Source organism: Maylandia zebra, linkage group LG8 (genome assembly GCF_041146795.1).
Source record: "Maylandia zebra isolate NMK-2024a linkage group LG8, Mzebra_GT3a, whole genome shotgun sequence".
Taxonomy (NCBI): domain Eukaryota; kingdom Metazoa; phylum Chordata; class Actinopteri; order Cichliformes; family Cichlidae; genus Maylandia; species Maylandia zebra.
Genome location: NC_135174.1, coordinates 3,884,673 through 3,898,490, shown reverse-complemented (window position 1 = coordinate 3,898,490; position 13,818 = coordinate 3,884,673). Strand labels below are relative to the sequence as shown.

Here is a 13,818-nt window from a genome sequence, read left to right as displayed (position 1 = left end):
AGAAAAATCAACCGAGCGTGACCGAAGAGAAAACAGATGATGGTTACAAAGAGATTGTCGAACGGAAGAGCCATAGAAGTTCCGTAGTGTGAAGGTATTTTGGCTATTTCAAGTCTGACAAAAAACAGAGTAGCGTGCACTGTAAATTGTGCCGAAAGCAAGTCTGGAAATACAATAAACTGGTGCATGCGCTACATCCACACGTACCCGGGTATTTTTGAAAACGCAGATTTTTCTATGCGTTTGCACCTTTCGTCCACACGTAAACGGCGTTTTTGGTCACTGAAAAGGAAGATTTTTGAAAACTCAGTTTTTGCATTTACGTGTGGACTAGAAAAACGGAGAAAACGCAGCGTCAAAGGTGTGCGCATTTTTTGACGTCACACTGTGCGCCACGTTATTGTTTCGGTGAAATGAATTTCTACAATACTGTTACTGTTAATTCTACTCTCTGCAGTGTTTAAATGCTTACATATACACACAGTTACTGTCCCTCCACACATACGACTCGGTTCTGCTTCTATGCCCCAGCTTTGTTTACTTTTTCCCACCGAGGCTTCTAGACTTCTGATTGGCCAACATTTCTGCACGGTTAGGAATCTAGCTCCACCTGCTGCTTTGGCATGTTCATAGCAGCGTTTTCCTTCATTTCTGCCTTTATGTGTGGACGGGATTATTTTTTTAAAACGGAAAACGGAAAATCTCCGTTTTCAAAAATACCCGTGTACGTGTGGACGTAGCCTCAGTCTCTGACTGGAAGCGCTAATTCGTCATTCGGCTTTCGTCAGACTAAAGTAACTGTTAAAACTGTTTGAAAAGCTAAGCTATACAACAAGGAGAGATTGAGAATTTCCTTTTAGTTTTCAGTTTATTTGATATTGACAGAAGTTAGTCAGTTTTGTCTGTTCTTCTGTAAAACAAACTAAGATTTATTTTTAGAATTAATATTTTGTTTCTAAGTGGAATTGACAATTTAGTCTGTTTCGTTTGTTCTATTTTGAAACTTAAACGCTTTAGCGGCTGCCTTTTGTGTAGTTTGCAATATTTGCCTTTATTTATCTGAAAAAGTCTCATGTTCCTTAAGTACATCTACCCTGTTGAACTTATTATGGGAAATAAATATTTAAATCAAAACAAGCTGCTGATTATTTCACATTTTACTTGTGAGCAACGACACATTTAAATCTTACAAATATAGTTATTTGGCTTATATCGTGATAGATATCGTTATCGCCTGAAATGAAAAAAACATATCGTGATATGAAAAAATCTTATATCGCCCAGCTCTAATGGTAAGAATTAGCTTTTTGGATTTGGGAAACATCTAAAAACTTAGATGTATGGTGTCAATAAGTGAACTTAAGATGATAATTCATGCTTTATTCTCTACAAGACTCAACTATTGTAATAGTCTATTTACCTGTCTAAACAAGAAAGGGCTAGCTCGTCTACAGGTTGTTCAAAACTCAGACTACTGACCCGCTTAACCCTTTAAGACCTACCATAGAACCAAGTCCGCCAGAGCTTACTTTATATTTTTATATGCTGTAGTGCCATTTTTGGGAGCATTTCAAGTCGCTATACATCAATACAACTGTTATAGCCCATATTTTAATAATATGTATGCATTAAGTCTATAGTAACGGCATTAATTGCAAAAAAAAGTGCAATAAAGTACAAAAAAATTGAAAATCGTTTTTGTTTTGTTTTTTTACATATATTTCTACTTGGAGAAATTTAAGAGGCTTATCCCTCAAAACTTTAAATACAAACTAGAGAGCGAAAATTTCAGAAGAAATTTTAAGTGTGCCTCTGCCGCTGCTAATCAGTGTAGTTTGCCATTCATACGGCTACAGAGAGCAAAACCAAACAGAGCACCCATTGTCCACCATGAACTATGGTAAAAACAAACACCGCTCGCGCCTCACAGATGACAGCTTACAGTTTTGTGTAAAGATGAGGTGACTTCGTACAGCCCTGATTTGCAGACGCTGTGCACAGAGGTTCATGAGCAGAAGTCCCATTGTACCACAGCAGACCCGACAATGTTTGCATGAACACGCTTTGAAGCATTACGTTATGGACCACTTTTCACACATGGTTGGTGTACCCACACAGCCGGCTGTAGCTTTTCAACTCACAGCCCAACACACACCCAAAAAACAGCTGAGAGAGCACAGACTTTACACCCGTGGGTCCACCTCCCCTGCAGCGGCACTGCAGACCACACCCTGCCACACACATCAAACACGTAAAATAAATATTTATGCTCTTTTGCATTCACTTTTTGTTTTTTGTTATTTTTACACAGTGTTCTGACTGATTAACAATGGTCTACAGCCAATCTTGTGTATTATTATACAAACTTTGGTTGTAAGATTCAGATAACTATTTAATAAAAGCTAAATATTTTATATGAGAGTAAAGAAAAGTATATCTTTGTGTCCCCCTTTCCCTGTTAATGCCCTACCTGGCCCCCTGGCAAAAGCTTTGCTAGATCCGCCGCTGCACAGTTACCAGCTGTCAGCTACACAAAAAAGGATATTGGTGTTATTTGTCTCTCAGAAACAGTTCATAACTTCCCTTCAACTCATTCATGTCACCTAAAAGGTAAACCTGTTTCTCCATCACCAGTTCAGCTCTGATGATTCAGTAAGGACATCTCATGGTTTGGACCAGCCGTTTTTTCAACTGTGGCTCCAGCAAACATCAGCTGATACTAGAAATTAAAATCAAATGAATTCTAACAACAGCTGATCAAGCTTAAACGTGCTGCTCTTGTTTAGTGCAATAAACAAACAAGAGAGAAAAGCCCATCATTGATCAGTTTCATGACTGAAGTTTCAACAGGCGAGTGAATGACAGGCCAGGCTGTCATAAAGTTCAACATCAGTAACTTAGGGCGCACACAGCTGTATAGAAACTCTGTCGTGCTAGCTAGCACGCAGTATGAGTTATTGTAAAAAGTCACCACAACGAAAATAAACTACACCTAAACTCGGTTTATATCTGACGCAAATAGAGTGCAGTTCATAACTTCTTACCTGAAATTCAGTTCACCTCACGCTCCGACCGGCAGCCGCCTGCTTCTCCTGCCTTCGGTTTCCCTGATCCATGATTGAGCTCCGCGTTAGCCACCACCGGTTGATCGGCGGCCGCCTTATATGTCTCTTTCCCCGCATGACCTTTCTGTCATACACCGGTGAATAGCTGCCCTCTGTTGTAGCTCCGCGTTAGCCACCACTAAACAACTCAGTTATTTTTTCCACATCGACCAGCACCATATAAACGAAAAATAAGTCCAGCAAAGACAAAGACTGTTTGCGAGCGATCGGGGGTGAAAGGAGTTAGAGACGCATCACTGAAAGCCCAGCCCGGGTGCTTTTTAGCAAAGGGTCGCTAGCGGTGCTAGGTAGCTAGCCGGCTAGCAGCAACACATAAGAGAACTTGCTAATATGGGATGTCTTGATAAAACGAGCAGATATTTGAAGTTTACACACCTACATTCTCGCCTGAAAATATCTTAAAAGTTTATTTTGTGACCTAGAAACACTAATAAAATACATATAAAACGAAATGGTGGCCGCCATTGTTTCACTCGGTAGAGGCGTGCTATGAATTGTGGGATATGGAGTGTTCCACCAAGCATACACCCTTGCGGTTACCGTAAGTATTCAATGGTTCGCGCAACCTTAAAAATTCCAATGGTTCCTGAAATGTCTGTGAAGGTTCTCAGTCATCCAGGTCATCGTAGTCAAAGGAGCTTGCAAAGAAAAGCGTCTGGACTTCTTTAAGTTGCTTGAAAATTAACCCTTCAAGCAACTTAAAGAAGTCCAGACGCTTTTCTTTGCAATGGTTCCTGAAAGCAGCGACACTGTGCGCGCCGTTGATGTTGTCGTCATTACGGTAATACAAATGTGTCTAACCGTTTTTCCCCACTCGGCGACACACCCGCCGGGGGTCAAACTCTGGTAATTGGTGATTCTGTTCTCAGACATGTGAAGCTAGAGACACCGGCAACCATAGTCAATTGTCTTCCAGGGGCCAGAGCAGGCGACATTGAAGGAAATTTAAAACTGCTGGCTAAGGGTAAACGTAAATTCAGTAAGATCATAATTCACGTCGGCAGTAATGACACCCAGTTACGCCAATCGGAGGTCACTAAAATCAATATTGAATCGGTGTGCAACTTTGCCAAAACAATGTCGGACTCTGTAGTTTTCTCTGGTCCCCTCCCCAATCAGACCAGGAGTGACATGTTTAGCCACATGTTCTCCTTAAATTGCTGGCTATCTGAGTGGTGTCCAAAAAACAATATGGGTTTTATAGAAATTTGGGTAACCTTCTAGAGCATAGGTGTCAAACTCTGGCCCGCAGGCCAAATTTGGACCGCAGCCTAATTATATTTGGCCCGCGAAGCCATACCAAATGACTATTAGAGCTGGCCTACTGGTATTATACAGCTAATATATATATTGTTTAGTATAAAGCTTTGCTTGTTCCATATTCAGTTTTTCAGCAAAACGTGTTCAAGTCCATAAGAAAAGATTCATTCTCATATCTGGAGGAAGATTTTTTTTTTCAATAAAGCCCGCGACTTTGTTCCAGATTTGAATTTTGGCCCACTGTGTATTTGAGTTTGACAACCCTGTTCTAGAGGAAACCTGATTTTGTCAGGAGAGACCCCTACCCCATTTTTGATGGAGCAGCTCTCATTTCTAGAAATCTGCCCAAATTTATTAACCCTCCAAAATATGACTTTCCAGAGTTGGGACAAGGAAGCAGTCTTACATTCCTCTTTGCAACTTCTCTCTTCTTTTTATGGACGCACAGTGTGAGCACTCAGGTCGCATCAGAGCATCGGGCCATATAGTGTGAGACCCTGCATCGTGACCTACGAACTTCTAACCCCTGCGAGTCAACCGTACAGTTTGAGCAGGAGCTGAATCGCGCGACTGAAAAAATCGCACAGTGTCTGCCCAGCATAAGTCCCTGTTAGTACATAAATGAATAACTGATCAACAAATTGATTTACTCTGCCTGAAAGAAAAACCTTGTTACACCATAATGATTATGTTAGTTTAAATGAATCAACACCTCTGAGTATTACAAATTGACAGAATCATTGAAACACAGGCCAGAGGGGATGTGTGGCAGAAATCTCCCACTCCAGCTTGTTAATCAACCAAAGACCTAGGCAGAATTGTAGTTCACTTGAAAACCTGAAGCTTAGCCCTGTCCACCCTAGCTGGAAAACTCAAAAAAAGTTTTATTTGTTGTTCTCTATTGTCCACCTGGGCCTTACTCTGACTTTTTATCTGATTTAGTGCTCTGCCTAAGATAAAATAATTGCTGTTGGTGATTTTAACATCCATGTAGATAATAAAAATAACAGCATCAGTACAACATTGAATCTATTACTAGACTCAGTTGACTTCTCTCAAAGTGCAAAAGAACCCATCCACCATTTTAATCACACTCACACCATTTAACAGTGTTTTCTGAAAACCCACTTTGTCTGATCATTTCCTAATAACATTTAAATTTACAATAATGTATTACACAGCAGTGGGAATAGATTTCATCACAGCAGATTCAACCACTGTTATCTTCTTCGATGCCTTGTTCCAACACAGTGCATATCCATAAAGATATTTAGAAATCACAAAAAAGTAAATTCATGGGTATAATGTCCAAAAGAGTAACTAATAGCTAGTTTGTAAAGGTCACCACCTACTAACATCTATTCTCAAAAGAAAAATGGGGCTGAAAATGTACTAACAAAGTTGTTTACTAAATTTTTGAAACAATATTCTTATCAGAATTATAATGGTAGCCAGTGATGCTTGAGCTACGTGCTGTGGTGACCCCCAGTGAATAAGAGAAAAGCTGAAAATAGCTTGTAGATGTGGCGCAACTTAAATCAGATTGTGATTGATGTGTTGCAAATTCTTTATAGTGTACTGGTGGATTGAAACAGCCCTACTATGAGTATCCTTGATTTCCAATGATCCTCCACTTCATAAATTAACCTAGGGGTTCTGTCACAGCACCAAGTGAGTCAGCCTCATGTTCACTGCCATCTTAGCGACACCAACCTTTGCATCTTGATTACAGCATAGATTAAAGCCTTGTCAATTACGAGACTTTTGTGTCCACAATCCAGGCTCAACTGTGCATGATAGGCTGCCTTTGAAGTTTTGCTTATCACAGTCCACATTCATGTGTGTGTATCTACATTTGGCTAATAAATGTATTCCAATCCATCAGATATTTGTTAAAGAATAAATGTCACTGAAAGGAAACTGCTGACACATTATAGAATCCCAAGCACCATCAAGCAAAGATTTTCACTGTCAAATGTGACTCAGGCAACAAGTACACATGATGACACAGAAGTCTAAAGGTTAGCGCGCATGCCAGTGTTTAACTGAGCAGCTGAATGTGTACATGCCCACACCAAGCCTCAGGAGTAAAGAGAATATTAACATGTCCTTGGATTCACTGTTACAGAGACCCAAGTCAATCTCTGCCTAGGTTCCACTTACTCATTTCCTTTGCAGCTACTGACTTTTAAAAACTGAACTGGATAAGAAATACTAAAAGATGATCAAAACTGAAAATCTGAACATCTAAACATGTTTAGAGTGGATTAATTTTCCCTCATCTTATTTGGCAAAAGTACAACTACATGTTGTGAATAGCCTGAGATATTTAGGTCACATCACCAGGAATGATCTCTGTGGTGCTGAGGATGTTGTAAATTGCATGCACAAGCAAAATGAATGGTTCACAAATGACATATGTGTAAAAATGATGTCAAAATAGCTCTTTTAGAGCCAATTTACACAACACATTTATGTTGGAGTTGAAATAAATCAAAGAAATTAAAACCTTGAGTGATATATAAAGATGAATACTGCATTTTACTCAAACTTCCAAAATGGACAGGTTTGCAGCTAGTAATGTTATTGCTATTCATGCTGTGTTTAGGAATGTCATGCATAAATATGTTTCAATTAACTGTGTTGAAAAATGTCGTTGAATTGACATAAGACATCTCATTTGGTTTTAGAATAACTGGAACAAATTTGGAACAGATATTACTATCTGATAGCTCTTCCTTGAAGTTATTGCTTCGTATCAGCACTGGAAAACATAACCTGGCATCCAGTCTTGATGATCGTCACTTCCAATAAATATGGTAACCACAGAAGTAGGGGAGTGACGACTAAACATCCCCCAGAGACTGCAGGTGTATGCTGCGGTGATGGAAATGTTGAAACAGCAGGCAATGATGGCAAGGCAGCAGAAGCACTGACACATCAGAGGGAGAGATGGGATATTTGCTAAACTGCTAAACAGTGAGGGTGTGTTTAGTATATGATATGAAGAGAGGCATACATGTAAGTCTGTATGACACTCTCTAACTGAAGTTACCTGCCTCAATAAGTTCACAGGGTTTGTTCCACTTGTGTTATAATATTGTATCTTTGTGTTTTTGCCAAGGAGGCAGAACAGGTCATCAACCAATTGGAAGGTTTGTGGTTTGATCCCTGCCTGCTCCACTCTGCTTGTCAAATATCCTTGGGCAAGTTACTAATCCCAAGTTGTTCTCCAATGCATCCATTGGAGAGAGAATGTTAGATAGAAAGCCCTTAAGAATAGAATAAAGTGCTTGCATGAATGTGTGAATGAGGCATAAATCCCTTTGAGTGCTCAAGTAAAGTAGAAAAGTGCTGTATAAAAACCAGTCCATTTGCTTTGTTGTGGTCTGCTGGGAGAGCAGCACCAGACCTGGTGACAACAATAGACAGGAAGAAAAAAAAGATCAGGATGGCTGACTCTGTGATTGGCTGCAAATTGGACGTATTTAACCTCCTAAGACCCAAACTCTTCCACGACATGCATTTTTAATTTCTCTTTGACATTTGGGTATATTGGGGCCCGATGAATGTAAAAGCAAAGAATTACCAGAGTTTGTTTTGTTTGTTTTTTTTTACCTTATTTTTGTTTTTAAGAAAAATAAGAGCCACATATGAGGATATTTGTTTAACATTTTGATAGAACAGTAGCAGTATAATGCCCTTGTAAGTGGATATCAGGCCCATGTAGAGCAAAATTGAGTATTTTGGTCGAAATAACCCAAAATGTGATGTCCACATATGTGGACTTCAGGTCCTAGAAGATTAAATTGGTAAAGAGGGGGGTAAGCAAAACATTTATCCATTATGACCTCATCAGAACACTAGCAGATTTAAACCTAGGGTCTTTTTCTGTATCACTGGGTTTCACAAGTATGTGGGAACAATAAGCACTGACTGTGCAGAGACTTGTACAAATAAGATCACTATAACGTAGATTGAGAAAGAAACATAATCTTTTCAGATGTCGTTCATCTGAAGAACCAGCATTTAATCTATTCATTTTCAACCAAGTTTTGGTTCATAAACTTCATAAAGGGACATATTTTAAAAGGCCATAATTGACTAACTAGATTTAGCACAGAAAACACTGCCCATGGGTGACTGATGCTTGGGGGTGGATAGATGACTATTATACCAGATGCTAGGGTTAGAACAACTGAGATTAAACACTAAACACTAATGTATGTGATGAATGATGGTGTTTGACAGCTGCAGTAAATCTCAGCTGTATTTTAAATTCCACACCTCTTAGCTGATTGTGTTTCTGAAAAGCACATTTTTCTTACTGGGGCTGACAGCAAGTTAATCCTCTACCTTCTTATTCAAGTTTGTTTAATAGTGTTGAAAAAGAACAGCGTTGTCCGTACTAAGCTTTTAATTACAACCATTTTAAAACAGTCACTACCGGAAGGTAGGGAAGGAGTGAGGGAGGGAAGCTAGGACACTATATAGTAGGTTGACTGGAATATAAATCCTTTTCCCTCCCTGACATCGTGTAGGTACAAAAATGAGATAAGAGCTTAGCGTGCATAATGCGTGAACACGGAGGATTTACGCACATCTTCGTTGTGAATTCTCAGGTTTGCGTCATTTCGAAAGACGGATAAAAAATAAATAAATAAAGGCAGAGCAGTAAAGATAACCAAATCGTGTCCCTGCTGTTTATCATCGAGGCGCGGATACGTGTTTAAAATGAAGCTTCGCTTGTTTGATGCGCATCGGTTTTTTGTCTGCAAATATCTGTCTTGTTCTAAAATCTTACGGGTAAATTCGGACAAATTTAGAATTTTAAAGACAAAAAGGGCCACAATTCTTTCTTTTTAATTATCAAAGTGCTTTTAACATATCGATAAAAGAAGAAACGTGCTCTATTAGGTACGGAGTATAGAAATGGGCGTTGAACTCCTGTATTTGCTTGAAACATGAGCTAGAGTAAAAGCTTCGCTCCATCGGCAAGCGCCGAAAGCTTAGGTACATCTGCTGCATGACCTACAGCCCCAAATCTGCTCCTCATATCGTAGACTGCAGCGCACTCAGCGGTGCGCATAACAGCTTTATGTGACAATAACTCTAAGTGAACTGTTTCTGGAGCCTAGAGACTTCACAAAAACTGGAAAGGACCGGTGAGGAGAGACTGTGGGAGTTCTTCTGCAATGCATCCATCGAGTGACCAAAATGAAAAAAGAAAAAAAAAAGTCAATCTCGCGTTATGCGTGTGTCAAAAGACTGCGCATCAGTTGCTGGAGGCGATACCTTCTCTGTTTTTGAGTCCCACATAAAAGGTCACATACACGCGAAGAGGTATGTATAGGTGAGCAAAGAGAGAAACAACGAGAATGATTCTCGCCAGGCGCACAAACTAGAGTGCATTCTGATGCGTCCCCCTCCACCTGACCATTTCCTGCACACTAGTTTGATAAACCAAATCTCACCCATATCAGACAGAATTTCAGAAAAAAAGTTCCAGATAATTCATTGATGAATTGTTTTTTTTTTAAATATACCCACAACTCACCTGATATACAAACAATAAAATTAGCTTGAAGAATGATCAGTATCTCCCAAATTATATCCATTCTCTGTCTTCATTCCACGTACATTACGCACCAGCATAAAAAACAAACAAATCAGAAAACGAAGCTTTTTCAGATGCTCTGTGCCTTTACGTCGGATCCTGCTGTACCTCTTCCACTGGGTATTTTCCTTGCCACGCACATAACAGGCGATTAAAGCCTTAGGAATAAACACTGCACGTTCCCACCAGATTCCAAAGATGGGTAAAAAGAAAGAGAAAAGCCAAACTGTAGCGATCCTTCGTCAGTTCACTGTATTATTACTCCAGTGCGCCATGGAACGGCCACATCCTTCCATCCATCCGGTGCTGTTTCACACAGCGGACATCCCCTTATTACCACGTAAAATCGCATATGATCGCTTCAGGAAATTCTGTGTATCGGGCGTAAAATACAGGGGGAAAGCCTGCGTTAATGACTGGTGGGACAGCGGTGGGATCCGTGTAACACCTGGAGACGCCTCACAACTCTGTGAACTCGCATCGCCAGGTGCTGAGCTTCCGATCGAGACTTCTCCCCGTCACCGCAAGGGACCAGTGCCAAGTTTAACCCAATAACATCAAGACTTCCGGCAACAGTTCACAAAATAAAAGTACTCGCTTATCGGCGCTTGTGCATTTTCATGCATGCACACAGAACTTAATCAAGGTGTTGGAAATCTGAAAATGTGAGGACAAAATACATTTCTATAAAACAGGCACCCGTAAGTTTACGATGACAGCATTCCAGCATAATTAGTGCAAATTTATAACATATACATGATAATTAAGTAATTTGTAAGTAATAAGTAATTTGTTAACAGCTGACCTAGATTTAATTCCTACCATAAGCTTTTTTCCTCTGTGCGTTGCTCTTGTAGTTATTTTTTGATTTACTCATAATCCGATAATTTCCAATAACGTTACACGTGAATATGTTCAACTCTGCTTTCCAAAGACACAGAAATTTATGGGCATACCAGTGAAATAAATGACTGTGTGGGAGTTCATATCACTCTTTATAGCCTATTTGTTTCATTTTCGATGCACTCTGAGGTCATAGCAAATTAGAACAAACATCCTAATGAGTGATTTTGCAGAACTACGTTCTATGTATAGAGTTGCTAATTATTTGGCATTATTGCAGGCAAACCAGCCTATGAAATGGATGAAACACATCGTGACTGGGTTTCCGCTCTACACAAGGGGCACTCCGAAATCCCTGCTTCGAACATACCACCATGCTAATCAGATTACTTCTTTCATGTGAGGGTGAAGAGGTGACCCTTCTGGATAAGATGGTAAAGGTTTGCTGCGTTTTGGTGAACAGTGTGGTAGTAAAACCAGGGCAAAATGAAACTTGCTCTTGTTAAATATTCTTAAGTCTTGTACTGTATAAATAGCGGTAATTTTTCAAAAGATACAGTAAATTAAGTAGTGTTAGTAGTGGGTGATATCATGTAAACGCTGTCATGATTTTGTATAAACATTTTGTCATTTGTAAACTATAAATGACATGGATTCTGCATTATAACTGATGTGATGTTCTATAAAGTGGTTTTAATAAAAAAAATAAAAAAGGCAAAAATTAGTTTGTTTCTTTATTCAACTTTTGAACAGTGAAAAAAACAAACAAAAAAAAAACAAAAAAAACCTTTTGAACAGTGGTACTCAGTACGTATTCAGTAAATGCAAATTATTTACATGGCAGTGCACTTCAGGCATACATCTAGACCCCCTAGATCAGGGGTCAGCAACCTTTAAGACCCAAAGAGCCATTTGGACCCAGTTTCCACGCAAAAGAAAACACTGGGAGCCGCAAAGCCGTAATGTTTTGGTTTTTTTTGATTCAGGATTATGTGTATGATGAGCTGTTGACACAGCCTGAAGCTGGATCATGTGCACACACAGAAAACACTAACACACAGAACTCAGAAATTAGAACAGCCATTTCTACTACTCAAACACTTTTGCATTTGTTTATATATTGATCAGATTTATATTTTGATTTCTCTTAGATTAAGAATAAAATGCTTTGTAAGTAGGAAAAAGAGAAAAATTCTGTTTTAGCACATTGATAATTTTCTATCACATATGTTTTGATTTTAAGACATTTGAGCCTCTCAGCTGTGATGTAGAGGGGCTGGGGGTGGGACTTGGAAAATTTGTTTGGTGTTTTGTGGTGCTTGTGTCAGACATGGTGCTTGTGAAGTCCCTCTATAATCTGCACAAAGAGACTGTATGTATTGACATGACATTTTAATGTGTTCTCTCTGTTTTTACATATGACCTCAAGAAGCAACAGATCAAAAGTAAAATTGTTTTTTGGACTGTTGGGTGGATACATTCCCTCTGGCTGACATCCACCATTGTCTGTAAGATTTGGCTATTTTCTGTAGGCAGATAACATGCCACATGGTTGCAGCTATGCTGTGTTGGAATTCTTTGTGTTTCAATAAACCCACTGTGTTTAAAGGATAATGTAATGACTTACGTTTTTAAAACAGATTTTGCCCGCAGGCACCCCTAGATCCTTTATGTTTGTGACAAAGCTAACTGCCAGAGACCAAATGCTATGGTGAAGAGTAAAATTTGCCACTGTTAGGTGTGGCTGTGTGCAGGCAGGAATAGGACCCAAGGTGCAGACTCCAGAGACAGACGTGAACTCAAAAAGGCTTTACTTTGGTACTCAAAAATATAACATAACTGAAAAAAACCTCAAAACAAACTTAAACTGGAGGAATGACAGAACACACAGCTAGGACAACGGTAGATCGCGACACGGACACAGAGACACAGGGCTTAAATACACAGAGGGAGCAATCAGGGAATGGGTAACAGGAGGGAAACACAGCTGGGGCAAATCAGAACTGACGAGACCAAAGAAGCATAAACTGAACACACTGAGAAAAGACAGAGACCTTCAAAGTAAAACAGGAAACACATAACACAGACTGAACAAAGACACAGACTCACATGCAGGCACTACAAAGGGCACAGAGACGTGGGAACAGGGCAGACACAAACACTGACTGAACACTGGGATATAGGAACTTAAGATACACATAGACGCGAACTAGACAAGGGGATGCAGGTGATAGGGGAGACAGAGCAACTAAAGACGACAGAGACATAAGCCATAAGACGGAACTCAAAGAAACCAAAAACTAGGAAGTATAAATAATATCAAAAACTCAAAAACCCTGGGTCGACGACCCAGGCATCCTAACAGCCACAGACCACAGCCACAGTCCAGTGTGTGACAAACAATGGCACAACAACAACAACTCACAATGACTGTTTACGTTTTTCTTTTCTTTTCATTTAATTCTTTTTTCTACTTTTTGTCATCAAATTGATTGAGAAAAACTGTAACTGAAAACAACTGAACAACTGATGATGAATGCAAATATATTTCTCTCTTTGCTCCTCATTATCTGTGCAGGCTCAGAATATAACTACAAGTCTCAAAGGTCAAAAGGTTCTCCTTAAACAGTGAAAGCTTAGTAATGGCCGAAATATCAGGCACATTTTTGGCCTCTTCTGTTTGTGTAACCGTGGATGCAGTTTAGAAATTTCACCACTAGATGGAGACGTTGTCAAAGGCACATACCTTTTGACAAAGCATTTTTCTTTGTTAAAAAGTTAGACAAAGCAAATTCTGATCTGATTTGTTCCGTCTCATCAGAGGCAGAAGATAAACCATCTACAGCTAAAAAATAAATAGTCAGCTGCGCCAGATTGGACAGAGCCCTGGGCCTACAAGACTGAGGATCCCCCACTCCCCGGAATGTGCCCGACCGAGCCACAGGTGCCAGGCAGCCCCCGTGAGTGAGCCAG

The 13,818-nt window shown here is 39.7% G+C and overlaps 1 protein-coding gene across 1 annotated transcript in view; it reads right to left on the bottom strand.

Moving 5' to 3' along the window:
• Positions 1-10,516, bottom strand: part of ca10a (carbonic anhydrase Xa) — a 339,765-nt gene extending 329,249 nt beyond the window's left edge. The window contains exon 1 of the mRNA XM_004569712.2: positions 9,943-10,516. Coding sequence (XP_004569769.1) covers positions 9,943-10,003 — 61 coding nt within the window. The 5' untranslated portion in view covers positions 10,004-10,516. The remainder of the gene's footprint in view (positions 1-9,942) is intronic.
• Between the last annotated feature and the right edge of the window lie 3,302 nt (positions 10,517-13,818).